Genomic DNA, 23,188 nt, shown 5'->3' with positions numbered 1-23,188 from the left:
CTTAGCCATTCTCACTGGTGTGAGGTGAAATCTCAGGGTTGTTTTGATTTGCATTTCCCTGATGACTAAAGATGTTGAACATTTTTTTAGGTGTTTCTCAGCCATTCGCATTCCTCAGCTGTGAATTCTTTTGTTTAGCTCTGAACCCCATTTTTAATAGGGTTATTTGTCTCCCTCAAGGTCTAACTTTTTGAGTTCTTTGTATATTTTGGATATAAGGCCTCTATCTGTTGTAGGATTGGTAAAGATCTTTCCCAATCTGTTGGTTGCCGTTTTGTCCTAACCACAGTGTCCTTTGCCTTACAGAAGCTTTGCAGTTTTATCAGATCCCATTTGTCGATCCTTGATCTTAGAGCATAAGCCACTGGTGTTTTGTTCAGGAAATTTTTTCCAGTGCTAGGCACAATTATAAAGCATCGATTTAGTTCTCAAGGAAATCATAGAAGCCCCATGGAGCTTCCAGATTCCAGGTCCAGGATCTGGAGTGCAATGTGGGGTCAGGGTCTGGGGTCTGAGGCACAGAGTTTGAGGTCACCAGAGGGTAGTTTCTTTAAAGAGCTGCAGTCACTTCTCATGATGGCGGATCTGGAAAAAGTGTGATACAAAACCCACTTTAATTCTTCACTAATCACTGAGTTTTTCATGGCTTTGAAAACCTTATGCATTTTGCTTGTTTTCCAGACAGAATCTTGTTATGTAGTCCAGGTTGGCCTGGTACTTACTGTATACCTTAGGCTGATCCAAACACACAGCAACCTTCGCCTTCAGTCTAGAGTGCTGGGATTATGAACACTTACTGTTAGGTTTATCTCTTATCTCCTTTGTTACTCCTATCTTAAAGTGCCAGAGCACGTTTCCTAATAGCTGATTTAACAGTTTAAAAATAATACTAAGTTTCCAATTTGTAAACGGGGTCTCATCCTAAGCAACTCTGTTGTTGTTTTTGAGACAAGTTTTTCTGTGTAGCCCTGGCTGTCTTGGAACTTGATTTATAGACCAGGCTGGCCTGGAACTCACAGAGATCTGCCTGCCTCTGCCTCCTGAGTGCCAGTGTCAAAGGTGTGCACCACCATGCCTGGCTTAGCCTATACCTCTTGGTTCTTCTTGGCTCAGCATCCTGAATGCTAAAGTTATAGACCTGCGTCACCATGTTCAACTTGAAATGGTATTTTTTTTTTCCTTTTTTTTTTTCAGAGCTGGGGACCGAACCCAGGGCCTTGCGCTTCCTAGGCAAGCGCTCTACCACTGAGCTAAATCCCCAACCCCTTGAAATGGTATTTTAAAAGAGCATATTCTCTGCTATATCCCCTGGAAATATAGGAGTGATTATTATTCAAGTTAACGTAACCTTCCTTATGTTAGAATTTGTGAAAAAAATCCAACATTCAACAGCAATTGTCTTAATATACAGGATAATAGCTATACAGTATTGATCCCTAGATATTTCTTAGCACAGTCTAGAGGTATTTTCTTTTGCATTAAGAGTGAGGCAACAATTTTTAACTGATTTCTTCATCCTAAAGGGATGATCCATCATTCAAACTAATTTCAATTATATATAAAAAATTAAATAAAAGGAGTTATCAGTGGCACAGATAACTATAAAGTTGACATGACACAAATTCACCATCTATTTTAATAAATAATATTTGATATTTATAACACGGATTTAAGACTAAGCAAGACCCCACCCCTCCTGATGACATTTTTGGTTTTCAGATTCACTAATTTTACCTTGGTGCATGAGTATTTTGCCTGCATGCATGTATGTGTACCGCATATGTGACCAATGCCTGGGGAGGTCACAAAAGGACACCAGCTCCCCTGGAACTAGAGTTACAGATGGTGGTGAACTACCGGGTGGATGCTGGGAGCTGAATTTTGGTCCTATGCAAGAACAATACATTCTATTAATCACCACGCCACCCTGGAAATTTAAGTTTAAAAGGGATTAAATGATTGGAATTACTCGGCTAAACCCTGGGCTCTGATTCTGACCTATGCGACTCTGTAACTTTCAGCAAGGTGTTTCACCTGTCTGTCTTTGTCCTAGATGTTCCTTGAAGGAATAAGACTGGACACTTCTCCAAGTATAATGCACTTGAGAGAGTTGCGCTAACTCTTCAACCCTTTCATTCTAGAAAGTCTGATAAAGAATGCACGAAGACTGGAGTGATGGCCCAGCAGTATAGGATCACTGACCACATTTCCAGAGTATATAGGTTCAATTCTCAGCAACCATATACTTCACAACCAAGTCTCCAGTTCTAGGGGACCCAGTGACTTTCTTCTGGTCTCAGTGGACCCCAGGCACACGTGTGCACAGACGTCATGCAGGCAAAATACCTGTACGCATTAAAAATAAGTGAATTTGAATTAATTGCCATTGAAATGTACATATAATATTCAATTCTTTTCTATTTTTCTCTTATTAGTTCATGTTAAAATGTCATAGTAACATCTGGGCTTGGTGGTACACATCTTTTGTCCCCTCCCCACGCTTGACAGAAGCAGGCAGCTCTCTGGGACTCTGAGACCAGCTTGGTCTTCCTAGTGACTCCTGGAGAAGCCAGGGCTATATAGCAAGGTGCTGTCAGGAAGAAAATCAATTCATTTCTAAAACGTCATAGTGGGTTGATTTTTCAGCACATGCTTTCAGGACTGGGGACAGTTCAATAATAAAACTAAATAAATCTCTTCTGAACTAATGAATATCGGCCTTACCTATACCTTCTGGTGAATCTTCCTTTGATGAGAACAAGCAAGTTACAAGGCATGGTTCCCCAAGAAAGCACACTGTGTTTGGAATTGGCCTGGATAGATGTAAAATCTGACCTGGACATTGCCAGGGTTCCCATTGCCAGATCTTTCAATGGAAGACACTAATGTGTGCATGTGCGGGCTAATGGAAACCTAGCAGCCATTTTAGTGGCTTCAACATACTTCAGTGTGACTTTTCTCACTATGGAACCTGAGAACCATTGTCATATGGACCCTGGGTCCAAGTTCAGCTACCCTAACCCCCCCCCCCCCCCCGGAGCTGAGGACTGAACCCAGGGCCCTGTGCTTGCTAGGCAAGCACTCTACCACTGAGCTAAATCCCCAACCCTTCCATCGGGCTTTTTAAACTCTGTTTTCCCACGTAAAACTTACAGATAATGAAAAACTCTCATTTAACGGCTTCATGTAATCCATTTTAGTGACGTTGACACATCAAATTCCTGCTTCTCATCACTGTCTGCTAGAGTGCTTCTTCTCAACACGGCCCCTTCCTTTCTCCACTGTCCTCTTGTGTGTTGCACATTAAGTTTAATTGTGGAGTTTCTTGACTGAGCATGGACACGAGGTTATTTCCTGGGGTAAGGGCGACTTACCAGCAGCTGTACATCCTTAAGATAACGGTTCTCCCTCCTTCGAGCAACTGTTAATTGCCAATAGCCCCTGAAAGAGGGTGTGGCCTCAGGATCCCCTCTCATCCCCATGATGGCATACTGAAGGCCTTGCTACCTTGCAGATAAGCACTACCTCGGAGAACACTGGCGGCGCATGCTCAGACCCGTCTTTCCGCTGCACGGCTCCCCCTCCTCCGGTTCTTGCTTTCTTTCTGCTTCCTCTTCTGTGCTGTCTTTTAGCCTTGGGAACAAATAGGCAAACGCCGACCTCTGAATATTGTGAGTGCTTAATTGCAAACTCTTCCTACTAACAAGTTTTACAGAGGAAAATATTCCACCAATACCACTAAGCATGTACCGGCAAATTTGTTTTCTGACCTGTGTAAAGAATTGAGTGCTTTGTTTTAATTAAATAAATCAAAGCATATGTTTAAAAATTGTTTCTCAGTAACTGAAACAATTTGGGGAGATTAGAAAATCCTGACTTTTGATTTTTTTTTAAAGATACAAACTGTAAGAGGTTAAACTATGTTGGCAGGTCCCTGTGGCATTTTTATTTTTGTTTCCATATTAGGCTTCGATAATCAAAACCACTGTGATAATTATTTATTATCTGCCTAAAGAGAGCATTGCTTGTGTTGGCATTAATTATTAAAAATTTCAGTTTAATTGCCATTTATAAAGTAGCAAAATTGACTTAAAACATATCATAAAATTCTCAAAATAAGCTCTAAAACATGAAGTTAATGAGTTATGACAACGTAGGTCAAAGTGCTTAGTGAAAACTGCCTGTCATAGAGAAGTTTTGCTTTTTTATAAAATAAATCTTATTTTTACTCTCACATGAAGTAAGAGAGTCATTATTCCATGTCGACACCATCCTGTCCATATAAGAAGCATAAGAGTAGACAATGGTTAAGGTGATGACATTTGTGTGGAACCCTGACCCAGAGCCCTGCTAGCTTTTCAAAGAATTCTCTCTGTCAGTGGAGGTCATGGTTCTACTTGTAGATTATAAGGTTTTAGTCATACTAATCAGTATTTCCATCACATTTAAGAAGCAAATTTTATTTTTTATTGCATGTGTGTGTGTGTCCATTTGTGAGTGCATGCATGCATGTATGTAGGTATGTGCAAGTTTGTTTGGTGGCCAGAAGGCATTGGATCCCCTGAAGCAGGAGTTAGAGATGGTTGTGAGCCACCCAACATGAGTGGTAGGAACCTAACTAGGGCCTCTGAAAGTGCAGTATGAGTTTTCAAGTACTTAGCTATCTCGCTAGGACCCTCTCTGACAACTTGGATTAGCACATTTAAATTGACTGTCATTTCTCAATGCCTGTTTTGTGTTTTTTGCCCTACAGGATTGACCAGTTCCTTGACCTCCGGACTCTGGATTGGACTCAACAGTTTAAGTTTAAGCACTGGCTGGCAGTGGGCTGGGGGAAGCCCATTCCGGTATCTGAACTGGCTACCAGGTAAGGTTAAGCCTGCCTGAGTATTATTGGCTGAGTGTAATTCACTGAGATGTCTTAGAGGTCTTCCTAATGGAGCATAGCTCATTTCCCATCATGCTTTGAAATCTGCAACCTGGATTTGATTATTCTAAAGTGCAAGTTTACACAGGGCCAGCTTCCTGGGATTAGGGCTTGTCTCCTAAGACAATCGTGTCAGTCAATAGTCACTTCCGTTTGATGTCTACACTCTACATTCAAAAGCATATTTGGAGCTATTTTTAAGTCTAATTAAAGATAACAGAATCAGTGTTAATGTGTATTTTGTGTTGTACTAACTTTGTCTTTGTTCTTGAAACAAGTATTGTAAAGGTTGAGTGCTTTCTACTTTTTGTATGACTATTGTCCTCCCTAAATTTTGGGATTCTTTTGTCCTACTTGAATCTTAGAAATTCAGCTAAAATGTGCTTATATATAAGATACATATATATTTATGATATATGGAATTGTATATAGATATTAATGATCTAACACACTTGGGTGGATGCTAAGGACAGACCCTAGGGCCTTGTGCATGTTAGACAACCACTGAACTATGTCCTCAGTCCTCTATATGCTTTTAATTTGAGACAGTCTCGCTTCATTACAGAAACTGGTCTTGAATTTACTCCAGGAAAACCTTGAACTTGGGATCCTTCCTTCTCAGCCTCCTGTAACATGATATGGCCATATCTAGTAATATCTACATATATGTTACGAATTTAGGAGAACTGAATATTCTGGGGTTGGTGGTGAATTTCTCCTCATCTTAGGTCATGAGTTTTTTTTTTTTTTTTAATATTACTGTGATCTTAAAGCCTATGGTAATGCTCGTTCATGTTGTTTATAATATAATAGGGTTGACTTAAAATGCTACCTCAACCCCAAATTGTAAAAATATTATGCTAGAATAAATATTTACTAATAATTTTCTTGACCATATACAGTTTGATCACAAAAGAGAGTCAGCGGATTCTCTTCAGCAGCTTCTGATTATCTCAAAGTTAGAAAGGGGATCTCGTCCATTTTGTTACGCTTTCATGGTGTGTGCGTGTGTGTTTGTGTGCGTGCGTGCGTGCGTGTGCTGGTTTTGTTCTTTCTTCTGTGTTATCACTTCCACGTTGTTCCAACATACGAGATGACAGAACACAAAACGAGACTGAAGGCTGTATGCAAGTTGTACATAGGAAGCAACACTTCAGAGAAACATCAAGCTCACTTCTCAAGTGTCTTCACCTGTTGAGTAGTAGGATGTGTGTTAACCCTGGAGTGGTGTTAACTGTGATGCCAGCCTCTCTGACTATAGCACACGTCCAAGCCTGGCTTACTGTAGAAGAGTAGAGTTAATGATCAGTGACTCAGAAGAAGTGTGTGTTAGTCATGTTTTATCAGCTTTGCTCTGAACACTTTTGAGAATGTGTTTGAGAAACTGAGGTTTCCCTCTCCCCACCTCCCCTTTCCCTTCCTCTTCTCATAACCCCACTCTCAACCAAGTTTCCTTCATTGGCCAGATTTTCTCAAGCAGTTGATCGTTAGGCTTCTGCCTTTTGAGTGTTGGGACCAACCATAAATATGCAGGCCATGCCTGTTTCACAGTTCTTCTCCTTCCTTCCTTCCTTCCTCCTTCCTTCCTTCCTTCCTTTTTTTTGAGCCATTAAATGCCTTTTTAAAACATATGGCTTAAAAATGCTAAGCTTTCTGTTTCATATCTTGACTTCTACTTTTTAAGAAGAAAAATAGATAAAACAGTATTTTTTTAAAGTTTTAAGCGTGAGAGAATTTTAGAGAATCATCATATAGGGCTATGTGTTTATTTAACTTGATTAGGTTTCAGGAACCATGACAAATCTCAGGGGCAGAACACTCATTTATCATGCACAAGATCCTGGGCCCAATGATTGGTGCTGCAAAAATTATATATATTTGTTCTGATTATATTTCTCCATGAAACTCCACTCAACATGTTCTCTCACTGCCTGATGGGCACAGAGCTTGTATGTGAATTGTTTTATGCTAGAAATCATGACTGGGTCACCTACTTCTGAGCTATCCCCAGCACCAGACTTGAGTCTTGAAAGGATAATCTGCTTTACTGTCTTCTGAAATACGGGAAGTAACCGTCAATGCATGTGAATGTAAATTCCCTTTCGTCATAAGTGATGACGTCATTTGTCTGCTGCTCTTGGGTTCAAGGGAAGTTAGAGAATTGCAGATGGACTCAGAAGCTTCAGACAGTGCTCATTATATGGTAGGGGACAACAGTTCATTCTTATCTTTAGTAGCAAAAAGTACTGCCTGTCATAAAGTAGGTCATTTTCTCTATTATTCAGTTGTGTAAAAAGAGTCTAATATCCATCCCCTGGTAGTCTTAGATCTCACTGAAAAAAATTGGGTGTTAATTTTGGAAAAGGCATTTTAGGAAAGAAAAAGTATTTTCTTATTCCTGGAAAATAGATTCAATACTAACTCACCTTCTTAAATAATGTGAGAGTTTCTTAAAATTAAAATTGGAATATTTAAACTATTTTTTTTATAAATTACTCATTCGACTGTTTTATTAAACACTTACTAAGTAATTCATGTGATAAAACATATATGGAGTTCAATTAAGAATCCTTTAGGTAAATGATGAAGAAATATAAATTCAGCTATATAATAGTCACGAGATTATTAAAGACCTGTAACTGCTATCTCAAGGTTGGCAGAGGTGTTGTATTGATAAATGAATACATAATATGATTTACCAAACAGCACAGTGTTTAAGACCAGTATGTATTAAATGTGCTATTGTTTCTAGAAAGTGTTTTCTCACACGTATGCAGATTCTGTGAACTTTACTATCCTGTTATCTTGGCTGTATTAGCAACAGATTTTTCAAAACATCTTTATATGTATTTTGGCAGTTTTCTATATATTATGTCATATTCATACAACCTGGAAAATGTTTCTGTTAGAGACTTCCAAGGGCGGGTGACATGATTTCCTTTTTATGGGAAGAGTGAAATTCTGGTGCATAATAAACATCTGTCAAAGGTCATGAAATAGAATTATGGACAGAATGTGTATAACTTGTTTGTCAGACTTAGGTATGAGATGAAGTTACTTTCTGGAACACTGGGGTTGAAATGATAGATCAGAGAGTGTAGGGATGGATGGATTCATCCATTGTAGTAGATAAATGACTCATCTGAGGATGTAGGGATGAACACATGTATCCATTGCAGTAAATAAATGACACATCAGAGGATGCAGGAATGGATCCCTGTATCCATTCAAGTAGACAAATGATACATCAGAGGATGCAGGAATGGATCCATGTATCCATTGCAGCAGACAAATGATACATCAGAGGATATAGATGGATCCATGTATCCATTGCAGCAGACAAATGATACATCAGAGGATGTAATGATAGATGCATGTTTCCATGGAAGTCAACCCAGTCTGGTTCTTTAACCAGCTTCCTGTAAGAAAGGGATGAGGAGATAACTCCAAAAGATTTTCTTCAATGAATTCAACTAAAACCATGAGTTCTGAGAGTGTGGCACATTGATTTCCAGATCTCTTACACTGTGTTTGTCCCTCCCACTGTCTTTTATTTTGATCTCCTCTCTCTGACTGGGGAAGGTTAACAGAGGTCATCTGGTCTATTGGGACTATTTCTTAAATTAGCTTCAATTAGTTTTGGGGGTTGCTACTGACATTACTATGGCCAACTTGTAGCAGTATATATTAATCTTATACATTCATTCTATACATGATATCATATCATGATATCATATATCATCACACAGTTGTTTAAAGCTTAAGGTCTAATGTTTTCTGTTGCTGTGGGTGGTTATTTCAAACCACTCTACTCTGCGCTCAACATTTTAAGCCTTGGAATAAGCCAGCAACAAGAAACCAAATAGATACCCACCATGCCTTTTGCTCTGCACTCAGTAAATAATCATTTGTGAATGTGTAGCAAAAGACAGGATGGGGATCCATTAAATCCCAAGGATGACGACGTAAGGTGTGGTGGTTGGTGAATGTAAGCCATCTATTCATGGGAATGCAGTAGTCCCACTGTAACTTTGTAATTTTCTTAAAGGAAGTCCATCATCAGAACCTGGAAAGAGCTGTGTGTCACTAAACCCTGGAAAAAATGCCAAGTGGGAGAATCTGGAATGTGTTCAGAAACTTGGCTACATTTGTAAAAAGGGCAACAATACTTTGAACCCATTTATCATTCCCTCAGGTAAGAGGATCTCTATGATCAAATGTATAAAATATTAGAAATTAAAGATAAATAAAACTGTAACTCAATCAAAATCGCATGAAATAATTCTAGAGATATTATTAATTATTTATAGATTAATAAAATGATATGCCTTCAAAAGCCCATTTCTTTGGTCAGTACTACTGTTTCCTGAACATAAAGAAGTATTTGAACATCGGGAAAAACTTTTTATATAAATAAGAAATTCATCTCCCCAGTCTTGTAAAGTAGGTATTATTTTCACATGTTATAGAAAAGAAAAGAGGAATTTATAGGATATATAATTCCCATATACCTAACAAAACTGGATTTAAAACTGGGAAGTAAGTATCTGGAATGAAAGACTTTATTCTGTGCACACAGATAAAGTTGGATTCGCTATAGCATCTTGCATTGAAATCTTCACACAGTAAAATAAATGATTCAAAAGACAAACAGTAACTAAGCATGTAATGTAAGTTATGTAAGCCCAGTACACTCCACTGGGCTCCAGTAGAATAGCAAATGAATGGTTTTATAAGTCTATAGAAGAATTGAGCAGCTAAGGCACTAATAGATTGTCCTTTCAACATATTGAAAGCTAACCTTCATGTCATCACTACAATTATTCTGGAGGCACGATTCATGCTTTACCTGGGTTTATTTACTTTGTTTCTGTTTGGGAAACGTGATGGCCCATGTGATGGTTTCACTGAGAATGCCCCCTATGGGCTCAAAGGTTTGAATACTCACTCCTCTACTCCCTTGCAGTTGGTGGAACTGTTTTGGAAGGATTGGGAGGTGTGATCTTGTTGTAGGAGGTGTCAGTGACTATGGAGTTTGGGATTTCAGTAGGCTGGGGTCATTCCCAGGATCTCTATCTTTGCCTAATGGTTGTGTCTGAAGATGTGAGCTCTCAACTCCTGCTCCAGCACCACGCCTGCCTTCCTGATGACATGATCCCCACGTAGGTCATGGACTCTAATCCTCTGAATCCATGAGCCTCAAATAAATGCTTTCTTTAATAAGTTGCCTTGGTCATGCTATCTTAAAATAGCAAAAAATAACTAAGACAGCCCATTTTTTTCTTTACCTTTCTCCCCCGACTCCTGGAATCAGTTTTATTTATTTGTAACTATGATTGACCTGGTTAAAAATTCAGAGGGCACCAAATTACAGACAATGATAATATTTTCCCCCACCTTTGTTTTTGCCACCCATGGCTGTTTCTCGGAAGACCACAGTTTCAGAGTGTTTATGTCCCTCGCTGTTTCTTCTGGTGTTTAGGCAAATGCATTTACAGTGGTTTTTCTCTGTTTTGTGTGAATGCCAGCATGGTTTTTTTTTGAGACATGGTTTCTTTGTATAATAGCCCTGGCTGTCCTAGACTTGATTTGTAGACCCAGCTGACTTCTAACTCACAGAGACTCACCTGCCTCTTCCTCCACCACCACCTGACTGCAGTATAATTAGGATGTATACTGCATCCTAAGGTTTTGCTAGTCAACAGTTTAGTTTATCATTCCACTGGATATGCAAACTGATTTTCCATACGTTTTGGGAGGTGGGGGAGCCGCTATTATATGGAAAGACTGGTCCTGTATTAATAGATTTTGTTTATTCGCTTCATTTGTTTACTTATGTATATGTGTTTTGAAGTCAGACTGTATCACCCAGTCATTCTGTCCCTCCCCACTTTTAAAACTAGGTTTTTAATTCACCCAGAACTCACCAGTTTGGCAAGACTGGCTGGTAAACTCTAGGGGTTGTCTCATTCCCACGTCCCAGTGCTGGGATTATGAGCACATGCCTTTTATTTTAGTATGTATTTTGAGTCTTAAACTCTAGTGCGTGCACTTAAAAAGACAGCACTTTCCCAACAGAGCTTTCCCCCAGCCTTGACCGTTAGATTGCATTTAATCGTTTATAAAGCTGAGTAACCTTCCAGGCATACCATTCTGGATATGTGCTGTTCCTAGAAGTAGAATGTCTACCTCTGAGAGTAGGTGTTTTTATAGTTTTAGCAGGTAAGCTGTTGGATAGTCATGGTGGAGGGCCCTGATCGTGATATGGATGGCCCCTAGTTAGTGATCCCTGATAGATGTATACAGGGGCTCTGGTTCATGACCTCTGATAGATGTGGTTAGCTCCTGGTTAGTGATCACTGATAAATGTGTATGTGGACTCTGGTACATTATCCCTGATGGGTGTAAATTGGTTCCCTGGCTTATAATCTCTGATGGGCATGGTAGAGGGCCCTTAGTTTATGAACTCTTATGGATATGGGTGGAGGTCCCTGGTTCATGGTCTCAGTTCCACTTTACAGATTTTCTACAGCAACTATGGATGAACCTGTGAAGACCTCAATTGTGCTTGCAATTGACCTCAACTTGTCAGCAATAAGGAGGATGTTTGACACTGATTTACTTAAATAATGATTTTGTGTGGCTTGTCTTCTAGAAGTACAGTGTCTAGTTTTTTTCCTCATCTAGGAACAGTGAGGATGGGCAATTTAATATTAATATAGCTTTTGCTTTTACAAAATATGTATGTGGCTATTTTGATTCATATGCTGTAACTTGCTTAAAACCCCCTTGTGGCAAAGTCAGGTTTTGCTCAAAAATTTCTGAACCTAAACTGCTTTCATGCATCTTTTGGGCATGAACGGATGGTGTTGGGTCAGGTCAGAGGCAGGAGTAGCAGGCTTGTGGTGTGATGACTACACAGGTCCCTTGGTGACCCTCCAGTTCATGTCCATCCTACTCTGTTCTTAACACTTCTCCTACCTATGTTAGGAGCACTGCTCTTTCTCCATGGATGACATTTTTAGGGTCCATGAGAACAGGTACATTGCAACCTTTTAGAGAATAGATCAGGCATCAGCCTTCAGGCTTCATGCAGTTAGACAGTGATCACAGATGCTTAGTTCAAGTTTGACAGTGATAAGGACAGATAAAATCAGATGATCCGTTGGTAGTCTCATTGAAGGCTCACATTTCAAAAATAGATTTCTCATTTGTTGATATTCTATCTATCTATCTATCTATCTATCTATCTATCTATCTATTATTTATTTATTTATTTATTTTTGAGGCTCTGGGGCTTGAACCTAGGGCCTCACACCCACATTGTGCCGATTTCCTCAGCCCTTGACATCATTTTATTTTGATTTATCTTTTTTCCAACATAAATCTTTTTTTTATCGAATAGTTGGAAATTTTATACAATTTCGTGTTCCACATAGGTCAACCCTCCCACTTTTACCCCCAAAATGGAAAAAAATAATGCGACAAGTTAAATTTGTGTTGCCCGTACACTCATTGGACCATGGTTAAACACTCAGTGTCCAGCCCCTTAAAGATAATTGAGCCCTCCCCCTCCCCCTCTTCCCGGTCCTCGGACCTCACAAGGGGACTACATACCCCCCATCAACTCTGAATCTCAGCATCTTTATCACAGTTTCTAAGGACCTTCTTCATTGGCTTCCAGGATAGCCTAGTGATCTACATTTCCAGTCCTCCCCTTAAAGTAAAAGATACTCTTTTTTTCCAAATTGCCCTTTTCAAAACAAAACAAGCACAACAGTTCTTTCTCATATATCTCTTATAAATGCATATGCCATAAAATGAAGAATGATGTTTTTATGTCTACAATTGTATATATATATAATATATGTATATATAATAAAATTTTACATACAAGGTAGTTGAAAATGTTGCAAATTTTAAACAAATTTCTTTCAAATGCTTTCTAAACTTCTTTTCCCTTTCTAGAAAGTGATGTGCCTACTGCCTGCCCTAATCAGTGGTGGCCCTATGCAGGCCACTGCTACAGGATCTACAGGGAAGAGAAGAAGATCCAGAAATATGCTTTGCAAGCCTGTAGGAAGGAGGGTGGTGACCTGGCAAGTGTCCACAGCATTGAGGAGTTTGACTTCATCTTCTCCCAGCTAGGATACGGTGAGAGATATCCCCCTGACGCTAGGCTCACCCTGGCTGCCTCCTTTCCACCCTCATCTCAAAAACATAGCCACAAGTGTTCAGTTTCATTAACTTAAATTGGTAGTTGATTGACAATACAGATTTAAGTAGATGGTACTTCTGCCAACACAGATTGTAGAGTAGTTTAAATACTTGTATCATTAAGAAATTTAAAATGTTCTCTTCATGGGTATCTTTCAATATTATTTTCCCACATATCTGGATTTGCGGATGTCTGTGTTAAAGTTGCCTGCTGCAACTTTGGAATTGTGCATCTGTTTGTCTGTCTGTGTGTCTGTGTGTCTCTCTGTGTGTGTCTGTTTCTGTGTGTCTGTGTGTCTCTCTCTGTGTCTCTCTCTCTGTCTCTCTGTCTCTCTCTCTGTCTCTCTCTCTGTCTGTCTCTCTCTCTCTCTCTCTCTCTCTCTCTCTCTCTCTCTCTCTCTCACACACACACACACACACACAGGAAAGTAGCCTCTGTAGCATGTGAACAACTTCTTAATTTTTCTGTGCCCACCTATCCTGGGAAACTCAGATTAACTGATGGAACTGAAATCATAATGGGAGTATCTAAGTATTAGTCACTCAAGCTTATCATGACCTATTGGGAAGCTTGGCATTAACCAGTGTGGGAAGCAGGTTAGTTAAGAGGCCAGAGGGCTGTCCATTCTACTCTCTGTGACGTGACAGAGCCACAGAAGAACCCTGTGGGTTTTTTTTAAACTGTAATTGGTTATGAAAGTTAGGTGGCCAAGGTTTCCTTTCGGTTCAGCCTGAGAATAAATGAATGAGCTGGAGAGCTCTCCCTTAGGAAGAAAGGAGTTGTGGGGACTGGAGCAGTGACTCGGCTGTTTAGAGCAGTTGGTGCTCTTACTGAGAACCTGGGTTTGATTCACAGCCCCAGATGGCAGCTCACAACCATTGTGATACCAGTTCTAGAAGATCTGCTGCCCTTTTCTGATCCTAGTGGGCACTACACACACCTGGGACAGAGATATATGTGAAGGAAAAACTCACATGAAAGAACAGAAATAAAAAATATTACTAAAAGCATTTATAATATTTTAGTACAATATTTCCTTATTTAACAGAACAAAATAATCTCAACAAGAGTAAAATATAAAATCAAGATTATTGCTTCTAAATAAAAACTTTTCAAAAGTATTTAATTAGGTGAGATAGAAGCTCTAATATTAGTCATGGAAATAAAGAACAAACTAGACAGTATGGAGCCTAAGTATGGAAAGAATGAATTCCAGTTCATATAATTTGTTTAACTGGCTTATGACAATTGATTTAACAACTTGAAACAGTGTGTGTGTGTGTGTGTGTTTGTATGTGTTTGTAGAATATTAGAATTGCAAGCAATCTAACAGGAGGAAGTTTAGTAAGAAAATTATACATGGGAATGCTATAATAAAGTCTAATTCTTTGTAAACTAATAAAAATAAATTAAAGCAAATATATATAGAAAATTCATATATACTTATGTAATTTTAAACTGGTCTGTATCTTAAAGTTCTTGAGAGTGTGTAAGTTCTCTTCGAAGCCTATGTTTGTTACTCACAAGCTCCTGATCTGCTAACTCAAGTGAAAGGGAGAGGGGCCCATCCTGGCCCAATTCCCCCGGGCTTCAGGACACTGGAAACATCTGCTCAAGCTGGCAAAAGGCCACTTGAGGACTTCTCCAAAAACAAAGTTGATTGACAGCTTTCAGGAGGAAGAAAACTAGCCACTTGGCATTTTCTACCAATTGCCATCTTTATAATTCTTTGAAATCATTGTCTTCTACTGTTCAAAGACTGGAATCAGAGGCTACAGGGGCATTCTCAGTTAAGCAAATTACACAGAGAATGAATTGTATAACACTTAACTTTTAAGTTTGGAAATGTTTATTTTGTAGTCATGAAACCTGAGATCTTCAGTCACTACAAATTCATTCAATTATATATTTCACTATCCTTGACTAATATATATATATATATATGTATATATATGAATGATATATATGTGTGTGAATGATATATATATGTATATATGAAATATATATATGTGAATGATCCTGTTGTTCCAGAAATATAAGTTATTTGCAGCAATAACATAGATTCACAAGATTGGGGTTGCTCATTTAATTTTTACAACTACCATAAAATATAATATTTAATGTATAAATATTAAGTAGAAATAGTCACATTTACAATGGAAAGAAAACATTGAATAACCTAAAATTGACATTCTAATATATAGTTGGTGTGTGTCTATTGCATATAGATTATCTTCTATGATAGTTCTATAAGATCAAGGGAGCAGAGCTGAGCGGGCCAGCCCAGCACCCTTCTCAGGCTCTCTGCTGGCCTTTGGAAAGCACACTCCTGTTGTACTTGTGCGTTACTTTTGGAAAACAGTATGTAAGCTACTTACTCAGGTGCTCCTCTTCCTGTGCAGAGCCAAATGATGAGCTGTGGATTGGTTTAAATGACATCAAGATTCAGATGTACTTTGAGTGGAGCGATGGGACCCCGGTGACATTTACTAAATGGCTTCCCGGAGAGCCGAGCCATGAGAACAACAGGCAGGAGGACTGCGTGGTGATGAAAGGGAAGGTGAGGTGTTCTGCTGATGCCTGACTGTGGTGCCGTGACCTCTTTCTCTGCCTCGGTTATCGTCTGCTGAGATTGCTTCCTTTGTTGATATAGACTTATGTTACACCACAATTCAGACTCAGGTCTTTGAGTGTCTCACTATAGCAAAGTTTAGCGAAGTCAGGAAGACTGTAAGATAGGTAAATGGAATAAAAGTTTGGCTGAAAGGTAGCATTAAGTAATAACTAATAATACTGCCTGCTGAATTCTGAAAAAAATATATGCACATGCCATATCTATGTATATAACATCATTTTGAACATACTTATGTATGTTTATATATAGATGTATGCAAATCTGTACGTATGTATGCATATATATGACTTCAACAATTCAGAGCTTTGTACCTTCTACTACTTGCCCCTGGCCTCATAGTTCTGGTTCATTGCGGCTTCTCTTCCTCTCTCTCCATCCTCTCTTCTCTCCTCTTCCTCTCCTACCTGCCCCATTCTCTTGAACCTCCAGTCCCACCATTCTTCTTCACTGCCCAGTCACCAGCCTTTGATTGACCAGTTAACATGGGGGAAAGGTTCACATGACACCACCTGACTATGTGATGGTGTGCTCATCAGGGGCAACTCCTCTTGAGGAAGCAGAATTAACGTCAGAATTCAAACAGCGTGAGGCCAATCTACTACACATACTGGCTTCGAATATTCAAGATAAAGACTCACCTTAGTCCTGCGATCTCTTTACGCCTGTACAGTTAGAGACAAATACACTTGTAGGATATGAATTTGCCATTTGTTTGTAGACATAGCTTCCCCTGGCTAGCATGTATTAGACCCTGGGTTCAGGCACGAAACAAATATACCAAGGTCCTAAAGCAGATAATCATTTCTTTTTCTTTTACGCCGTAGGATGGATACTGGGCAGATAGAGCTTGTGAGCAACCACTGGGTTACATCTGTAAGACGGTCTCACAAATCCACGCTGTAGTACCAGAGGGTGCAGAAAAAGGCTGCCGGAAAGTGAGTATAGACCATCCACAGTGACGTAAGATAGCTGGGTGGTACAGTGGGCTTTGCTTCGTATGAGGCAGTGCTTACTTATCGTCCAAGGCCAGCGCTTCCACTGTGTAAGTGTTCAGTGTCTTACTGTGTCTGAAGTAAGAAGTTTTCTCCATCCTTCTTGAGGTTTTCTTGGGCAGTCTCTGGTTAACGGGGGAGGTGCACTCACTCCTGGGCTCCATTCAGAATGTCATGAGAACTGAACAGGAAATAGAAAATAAAATGAAATGATTAAAAGAGCCTGGGCTGAGACAAAGAAAGACCCAAGAGAAGTCACTGCGCAGGATCCGGGAGTCTGACACCCTATGGGCAGTTGGAGACATTTCCAGTGAGTAAGTTTCAGTGCGGACACGCTGGTAGCAAGCCATTATTGGCCACTCTTGCTTACAGAGTTTCGAATGAGCTTTCTTCCACTAGGGAAACTTTTCAGGGCATCACTACAGTAAGAGGCAAGGCAACTAGCCTTCAGCTTGTGCTGAGTAACAGTGTCAAATAAAATCCCACAAACTCACAGTGTGTGTGCCTTACCAGCAGAGAGACACGCTGAGAAATGGATAAGAGGTAGGTAGGTAGGTAGGTAGGTAGATAGATAGATAGATAGATAGAATGATAAATAGATGATAGATAGACAGACAGACCAACAGACCGACAGACAGATAGATAGTAAAGGGCATATAGATTAAATATAGATAGATAGATAGATAGATAGATAGATAGATAGATAGATAGATAGATAGAATGATAGATGATAGATAGACAGACCAACAGACCGACAGACAGATAGATAGTAAAGGGCATATAGATTAAATATAGATAGATAGACAGATAGATAGATAGATAGATAGATAGATAGAAAGAATGATAAATAGATGATAGATAGACAGACAGACCAACAGACCGACAGACAGATAGATAGTAAAGGGCATATAGATTAAATATAGATGGACACAGAGAGTCAGATACATAGAGAGACAGACACAGAGACAGACACACAGAGATAGAAACATAGAGTTCCAGAAGGCTAAAATAAATTATATTGTAAAAGACGTCTAAAAGGATGAAAAACAGCATAGGCTTATGGTTATTGTTTTCCCATCCGAAGAGTAGCTCATCTTCCTCTTTTGTACTTTCTCACTTCTCCTGAAATAAGGGCAAAGTGAAAACTTATGATTTTTTTGGTAGCATTTCCAGTGTTATGCGCTGGTCACACCATCGGATAACAAACCATGAAAAATAGGAATATATGACTCATAACTTCTTAGTGGGCAGATACACTGTAAAGAAAAGCAGCAGTTAATAGAAAAAAAAAACCCGCAGCATCTGAGAGATTCGTGAACGGTCTTAACAGTGGTCAAAATTCCTCCCGATTTCGCATTCCAAGAACTTAGTCAGGGAAGTTATAAAGATGTCTTTCCTCTTGTATTGTGCATGTTTGTGTGGATACACTTGTGTGTGCTGGCATTTGTGCATGTATACACATATGTGTATGGAGGCCAGAGGTCAATTTATGGTGTCTTTCCTCAAGTACTATGTCCCACCCACTCTGTGTGTGTGTGTGTGTTTGTGTGTGTATGTGTGTGTGTCTCTGTGTGTGTGTGCATGTGTTTGTGCATGTGTATGTTTGTGTGTTTGTGTATGTGTGTGTCTGTGTGTTTGTGTGTGTGTATATGTGTCTGTGTGTGTTTGTGTGTGTGTGTGTGCATGTTTGTGTTTATATGTGTATGTAAGTGGAGGCTATTCAGCAACCTATGTTACCCCTAATGAGGAGGTTTCCCACATTGTCTTATTGTTGTTGTTTGTTCGTTTGTCATATTTTGCTACTTTTCCTTCTATTGAACATAGATTCTTGTCTCATACAATATATCCTGATTACAGTTTCCCCTTTATCTCCTCCTCCCAGTTCTTCCCCACCTTCCCTCCCCTCTGCAGCCAATCCCTTTCTGTCTCTCCTTATTTAAAAAAAAACAGGCTTAAGAAATAATAACCAAACACAAGACAATAAAATATAATAAGATAAGGCAAAGCCCATTATGTCAAAATAGGACACAGCAACCCAACAGGGGGAAAAGAGTCCCAAGAAGAGGCACAAATCTCAGAGACCCGCTTGTTTTCGCAGTCAGGAGTCCTATAAAAATACTAAGCTAAAAGCTGTAATGTGCACACAGAGGACCTGTGTAGGCCCCGTGCCTGCTGCTTCCCTCTCTGTGAGCTCATGTGCGCTTTGCTTGGTTGATTCAGAGGGCTTTGTTCTCCTGGTGTCCTCCATCCCCTCTGGCGCTTTTACACTTTCTGCCCCCTCTTCCACAGGGTTTCCTGAGGTCTGAGGGAAGGGATTTGATGAAGAAATTCCATTTAGACTCTCTCCAAGTAATGTCTTGCTGTGGGTCCTCTGCATCTGTTCCATCTGCTGCTGGGGGGAAATTTATCTGATGATGACCCCCACATTGATGTTTTTGAGACAAGGTCTCTCATTGGCCTGCAGCTCAACAAACAGGCCAGAGTGAATGAGCAACAAACCCCAGGATCCATCTGTTCCAACCTCCAGTGCTGGGATTAGAACACTTGTCCTTTTTTTTTTTTTTATCGACTGTATGTATGTATGTATGTATGTATGTATGTATGTATGCATGTATGTGTTTATTTATGTATTTACTTATTTATTTTGTATCACTGTTGCCGCCCCTTCCCTCTTCTCCTCTCAGTTCCACCCTCACAAATCCCTGCCCTCATTACCTCCTTCCCTTCTCCCTCATAGAACTGGGAATCCCCCCATTGGGTACCAACGTACCCTGGCACATCAAATCCCAGCAGGACTAAGTCTACCCTCTCCCACTGAGGCCAGTCCAGGTAGGGAAGGGGATCCAAAGGCAGGCAACAGAGTCAGAGTCAGCCCCTGCTCCAACTGTTAGGGGACCAACATGATCACTAAGCTACACACATCAGCTACGAATGTGTGGGAGCCCTAGGGTCGGCCCATGCATGCTTTTTGGTTGGTGCTTCAGTCTCTGCAAATCTCCAGGGCCCACGTTGGTTGACTCTGTAGATTTTCTTGGTGTGTTCTCAATCCTCTACTCTTCCACAAGAATCCCAAGATCCCCCTAATGTTTGGCCATGGGTCTCTGCATCTGTTTCCATCTGCTGTCAGACAAAGCCTCTCAAAAGACAGTGACTTTAGGCTCCGGTCTGCAAGCATGGCAGAGTATCATTAATAGTGTCAGGGGTTGGCTCTCTTCCATGGGATGGGTCTTGAGTTGGGCCAGTCATTGGGTGGCCATTCCCTCAATTTCCTCCTCACCCCCGTTCAACAGCACTTTACCCTCAGTACTAATATCTGTGGTTTTATTGCTGAGAGGAGAGACCATGTCCAAGGCAACTCTTAAAAGGACAACATTTCTTTGGGGTTAGCTTATAGTTTCAGAGGTTTTAGTCCATTATCGTCATGATGGGAAGTATGTCGGTGTCAAGGCAGACACAGCGCTGCAAAAGCCAAGAATTCTACATCTTGGTCCAAAGGCAGCAGAAGAAACTGTCTTCTGAGGAGAGACTCCTCCGCAGTGGGCAGAGCTCGAGCATAGGATGGGAAAGCTTAATCCCACAGTGGCACAGGTCCTCCAACATGGCCACACCTACTCTAACATTACCACACCTATAGGGCCACTCCCTAGGCCAACCATATCAAACCACCACAACTAGCGTTTATATTTTCCCAGGAAATATATGTTTCCTGTTTAAGCTTCTTTTCGTCTTCCCATCCATCTATCTAATTTACTGTTTATCTCTGAAACAGTATTTAGTGTATTTAATCTGAGTGTTGTATTTTTAAACATCATTTCTATATTTTTTCTCTTCTAGAAATTCTAATTTACTTTAAATCTTCCACAGTTTGATCTCTATTTTATCTTTGGTTGTTAAATCGTCTCAAACATGATTGTTTGTGCAATACAGATTTCTGATTGTTCTGTTGTGAAACCAGTGATTCTCATCCAATACAAGACATCATTTAGTTTATGACTTTTGTTTGTGAGTTAGTGCCCATGTGCCTACTCTCTCCCTCACAGATGCGAACACCCTCCATGCCTGGTATTGATTGATTGAATTTTTGCCGTATTGGATGTAAAATTCCCACCCTTGAAAACAGCAAGCAAGCACTCCATCACTGAGATACAGTCACCTGTCTTTGGTTTTTTGACAGGGTCCTGCTGTTATATAGCCCAGACTGGAATCTAACTTTTAAGTCTCAAAAGTTTGGCATTGTGGGCATACATAGATGGCATTTATTTTGAAACATTATTTTCTGGAATCTAACACACCAAGCAGATAACAGGACTATTAACTTGGAATTGTACGGCTACACTTTCGTTTGCTCTCACTGTAGAAGAAGGCCAAATACTATGCTCTGTGTTGACAGCAGGACCCTCGCCCCAGACCCCAGTCTGCATTTGATATACTCCCAGCCAACCACAACTTTAGCTTTTAATTTGATTTTCTGTGCCCAGAGAGTTCCTCAGTTCCTCTCAGTCTCTTCCCAGGAATTTTAATTTGCATGACTTTATGTAGTATTTTGTGTATTTGAACTGTGGGAAACAAATGTCATGAAGTCCAATGGCCAGGAGTCACAGTTTCATGTTCACCACCTACCTTTGACATCAGTAGACATCTACGGTTACAGTTCCTCAAGCTATTTTCTGGGATGACCTCATGTGAAATGGATCCTGCACTGTACTACTTGGTTTCCTCAGGGGTCATTTCACAAGCAGTGTGCCTTGCAGAATGCCTCAGAATCCAGAGGGCAGCCTTCCCTTCCTTTAGTATGTGAGGGACAATGTCATGCTGTTTCCTTCATTCAAATACATGAGTAATTCACACTGTATTTGATAGCATTCTGACATGTTTTCTTTAGACTCTCCTGTCCAGCAACTCCTGTTACATGGAGGAATCACTGAAAAGTATTTAAAAGTATGAATATGCATGGTAACCCTCTGGTTTGCTTGTTCCCTGATGGTGTTCACAGGGCTGGAAACGGCATGGGTTTTACTGCTACTTGATTGGATCCACCCTTTCAACATTCGCTGATGCAAACCAAACATGCACAAATGAGAAGGCTTATTTGACAACAGTTGAAGACAGGTATGGACTATATTGAACGTATTCTAAAATGAGCCAAATAGTATGTGTTAAAAAATCATAGAGTTAGCATGCTATTCATGCTGAAGTAGATTACATATGCTCTTGAGTCATGCTTTAAAAGGTAGAAATGTTAAAAATGCTCTCATTTGTTGGCTAAATTGAAAACGTTATAAAACTATTTTGTTACTTTTAGGCACCAATTTACTTAAAACCTTACTTTTAAGACAGGGTCTTATGATGTAGCCTTGTGATGTAGACCAGAATGGCCTTGAACTCACAGAGATCTGGGATATAAGTGTGAGACACCATGACTGGCATCTGTATTCAGAAGTTTATGGCTAATCCACTGAATGTTATAGATTGAGTGTTTCCTAATCTGTTAGCTGTCAAATTTTAAAGCAAGAAAGAAATAAGATTTGTTCAAGTAACACCCCATTTTGTGCTTTTTAGCACTCACTCTTTGGAAAAGAGGGGCAGAGGGGTTTGACTCCAAGGAAAGACCAGCCCACAGATATGTTTTCCTAATGCACACTCACAGCTCAAATCAATTTTCCAATCTCAAAGGTGTCAAGGCTTCCCCTAGCACCCAGCAAGCAATTCTTCCATGACCCCACCCTTGGATCCCTGAATTTAATTCAATTCTTACATTGTCTGTGTGGCAGTAGTGTCCGAGCCCACAGGCAGGGTTCAACCCTCTGGATCTTGTGCTTTACTCATGTCAGATCCCGTTGCAGGCCCTAAACTCTGCTGCTGGAGTTTCTGAATGGCCAGCTACAGAAAGGCATTCCTACAACACCATGCTGGGTTCCGTTCATTTGCTTGAACAACTCAGAGAACTCTGGGAAGCACTTACATTTCCTGATTCACTTAGGGGATGTCAAAAGGAGAGGATTAGGGGAGAGGAGATGGAGAGAGAGCAAGGAAGATACCCAACATCACTGATCTCTGGTTTTCATATGTGTAACAGACAGAGAGAGAGAGAGAGAGAGAGAGAGAGAGAGAGAGAGAGAGAGAGAGAGAGAGAGAGAGAGACAGACAGACAGAGAGACAGAGACAGAGACAGAGAGAGAGAGAGAGGTGAGCCACTAAGAGAGACATGATTGCTTGAGGATGCTTGCTAATAGACTAAGCAAGGAATCACAGCATGTGTCAAGATTCTTCTGTACCTCTTAGTGCACGCAGCCTTTCTCCCTCTCCAGGATTGATAGGATGGGTCTTATCACTTATTACTGAAGAAGGCAGATCAGAGCCCAAAATTATGATTACAACCTCCCAAATACATATTGCAATATCTGCAACTATTCTAC

At 40.1% G+C, this 23,188-nt stretch overlaps 1 protein-coding gene across 1 annotated transcript in view; it reads left to right on the top strand.

Annotated features, from left to right (window-relative positions):
* The window catches only part of Mrc1 (mannose receptor C-type 1), a 76,906-nt gene that overhangs the window by 16,701 nt on the left and 37,017 nt on the right, over positions 1–23,188 (top strand). The window contains exons 5-10 of the mRNA XM_032885181.1: positions 4,754–4,867; positions 8,976–9,122; positions 12,896–13,081; positions 15,548–15,705; positions 16,605–16,715; positions 21,766–21,881. Of these exons, the coding sequence (XP_032741072.1) occupies positions 4,754–4,867; positions 8,976–9,122; positions 12,896–13,081; positions 15,548–15,705; positions 16,605–16,715; positions 21,766–21,881 (832 nt within the window). The remainder of the gene's footprint in view (positions 1–4,753; positions 4,868–8,975; positions 9,123–12,895; positions 13,082–15,547; positions 15,706–16,604; positions 16,716–21,765; positions 21,882–23,188) is intronic.

The sequence above is a fragment of the Rattus rattus genome, chromosome 14, assembly GCF_011064425.1.
Source record: "Rattus rattus isolate New Zealand chromosome 14, Rrattus_CSIRO_v1, whole genome shotgun sequence".
In the NCBI taxonomy this organism is placed as follows: Eukaryota; Metazoa; Chordata; class Mammalia; order Rodentia; family Muridae; genus Rattus; species Rattus rattus.
Note: the sequence above shows the minus strand (reverse complement) of the source record. Positions and strands in the feature narration are given on the sequence as shown.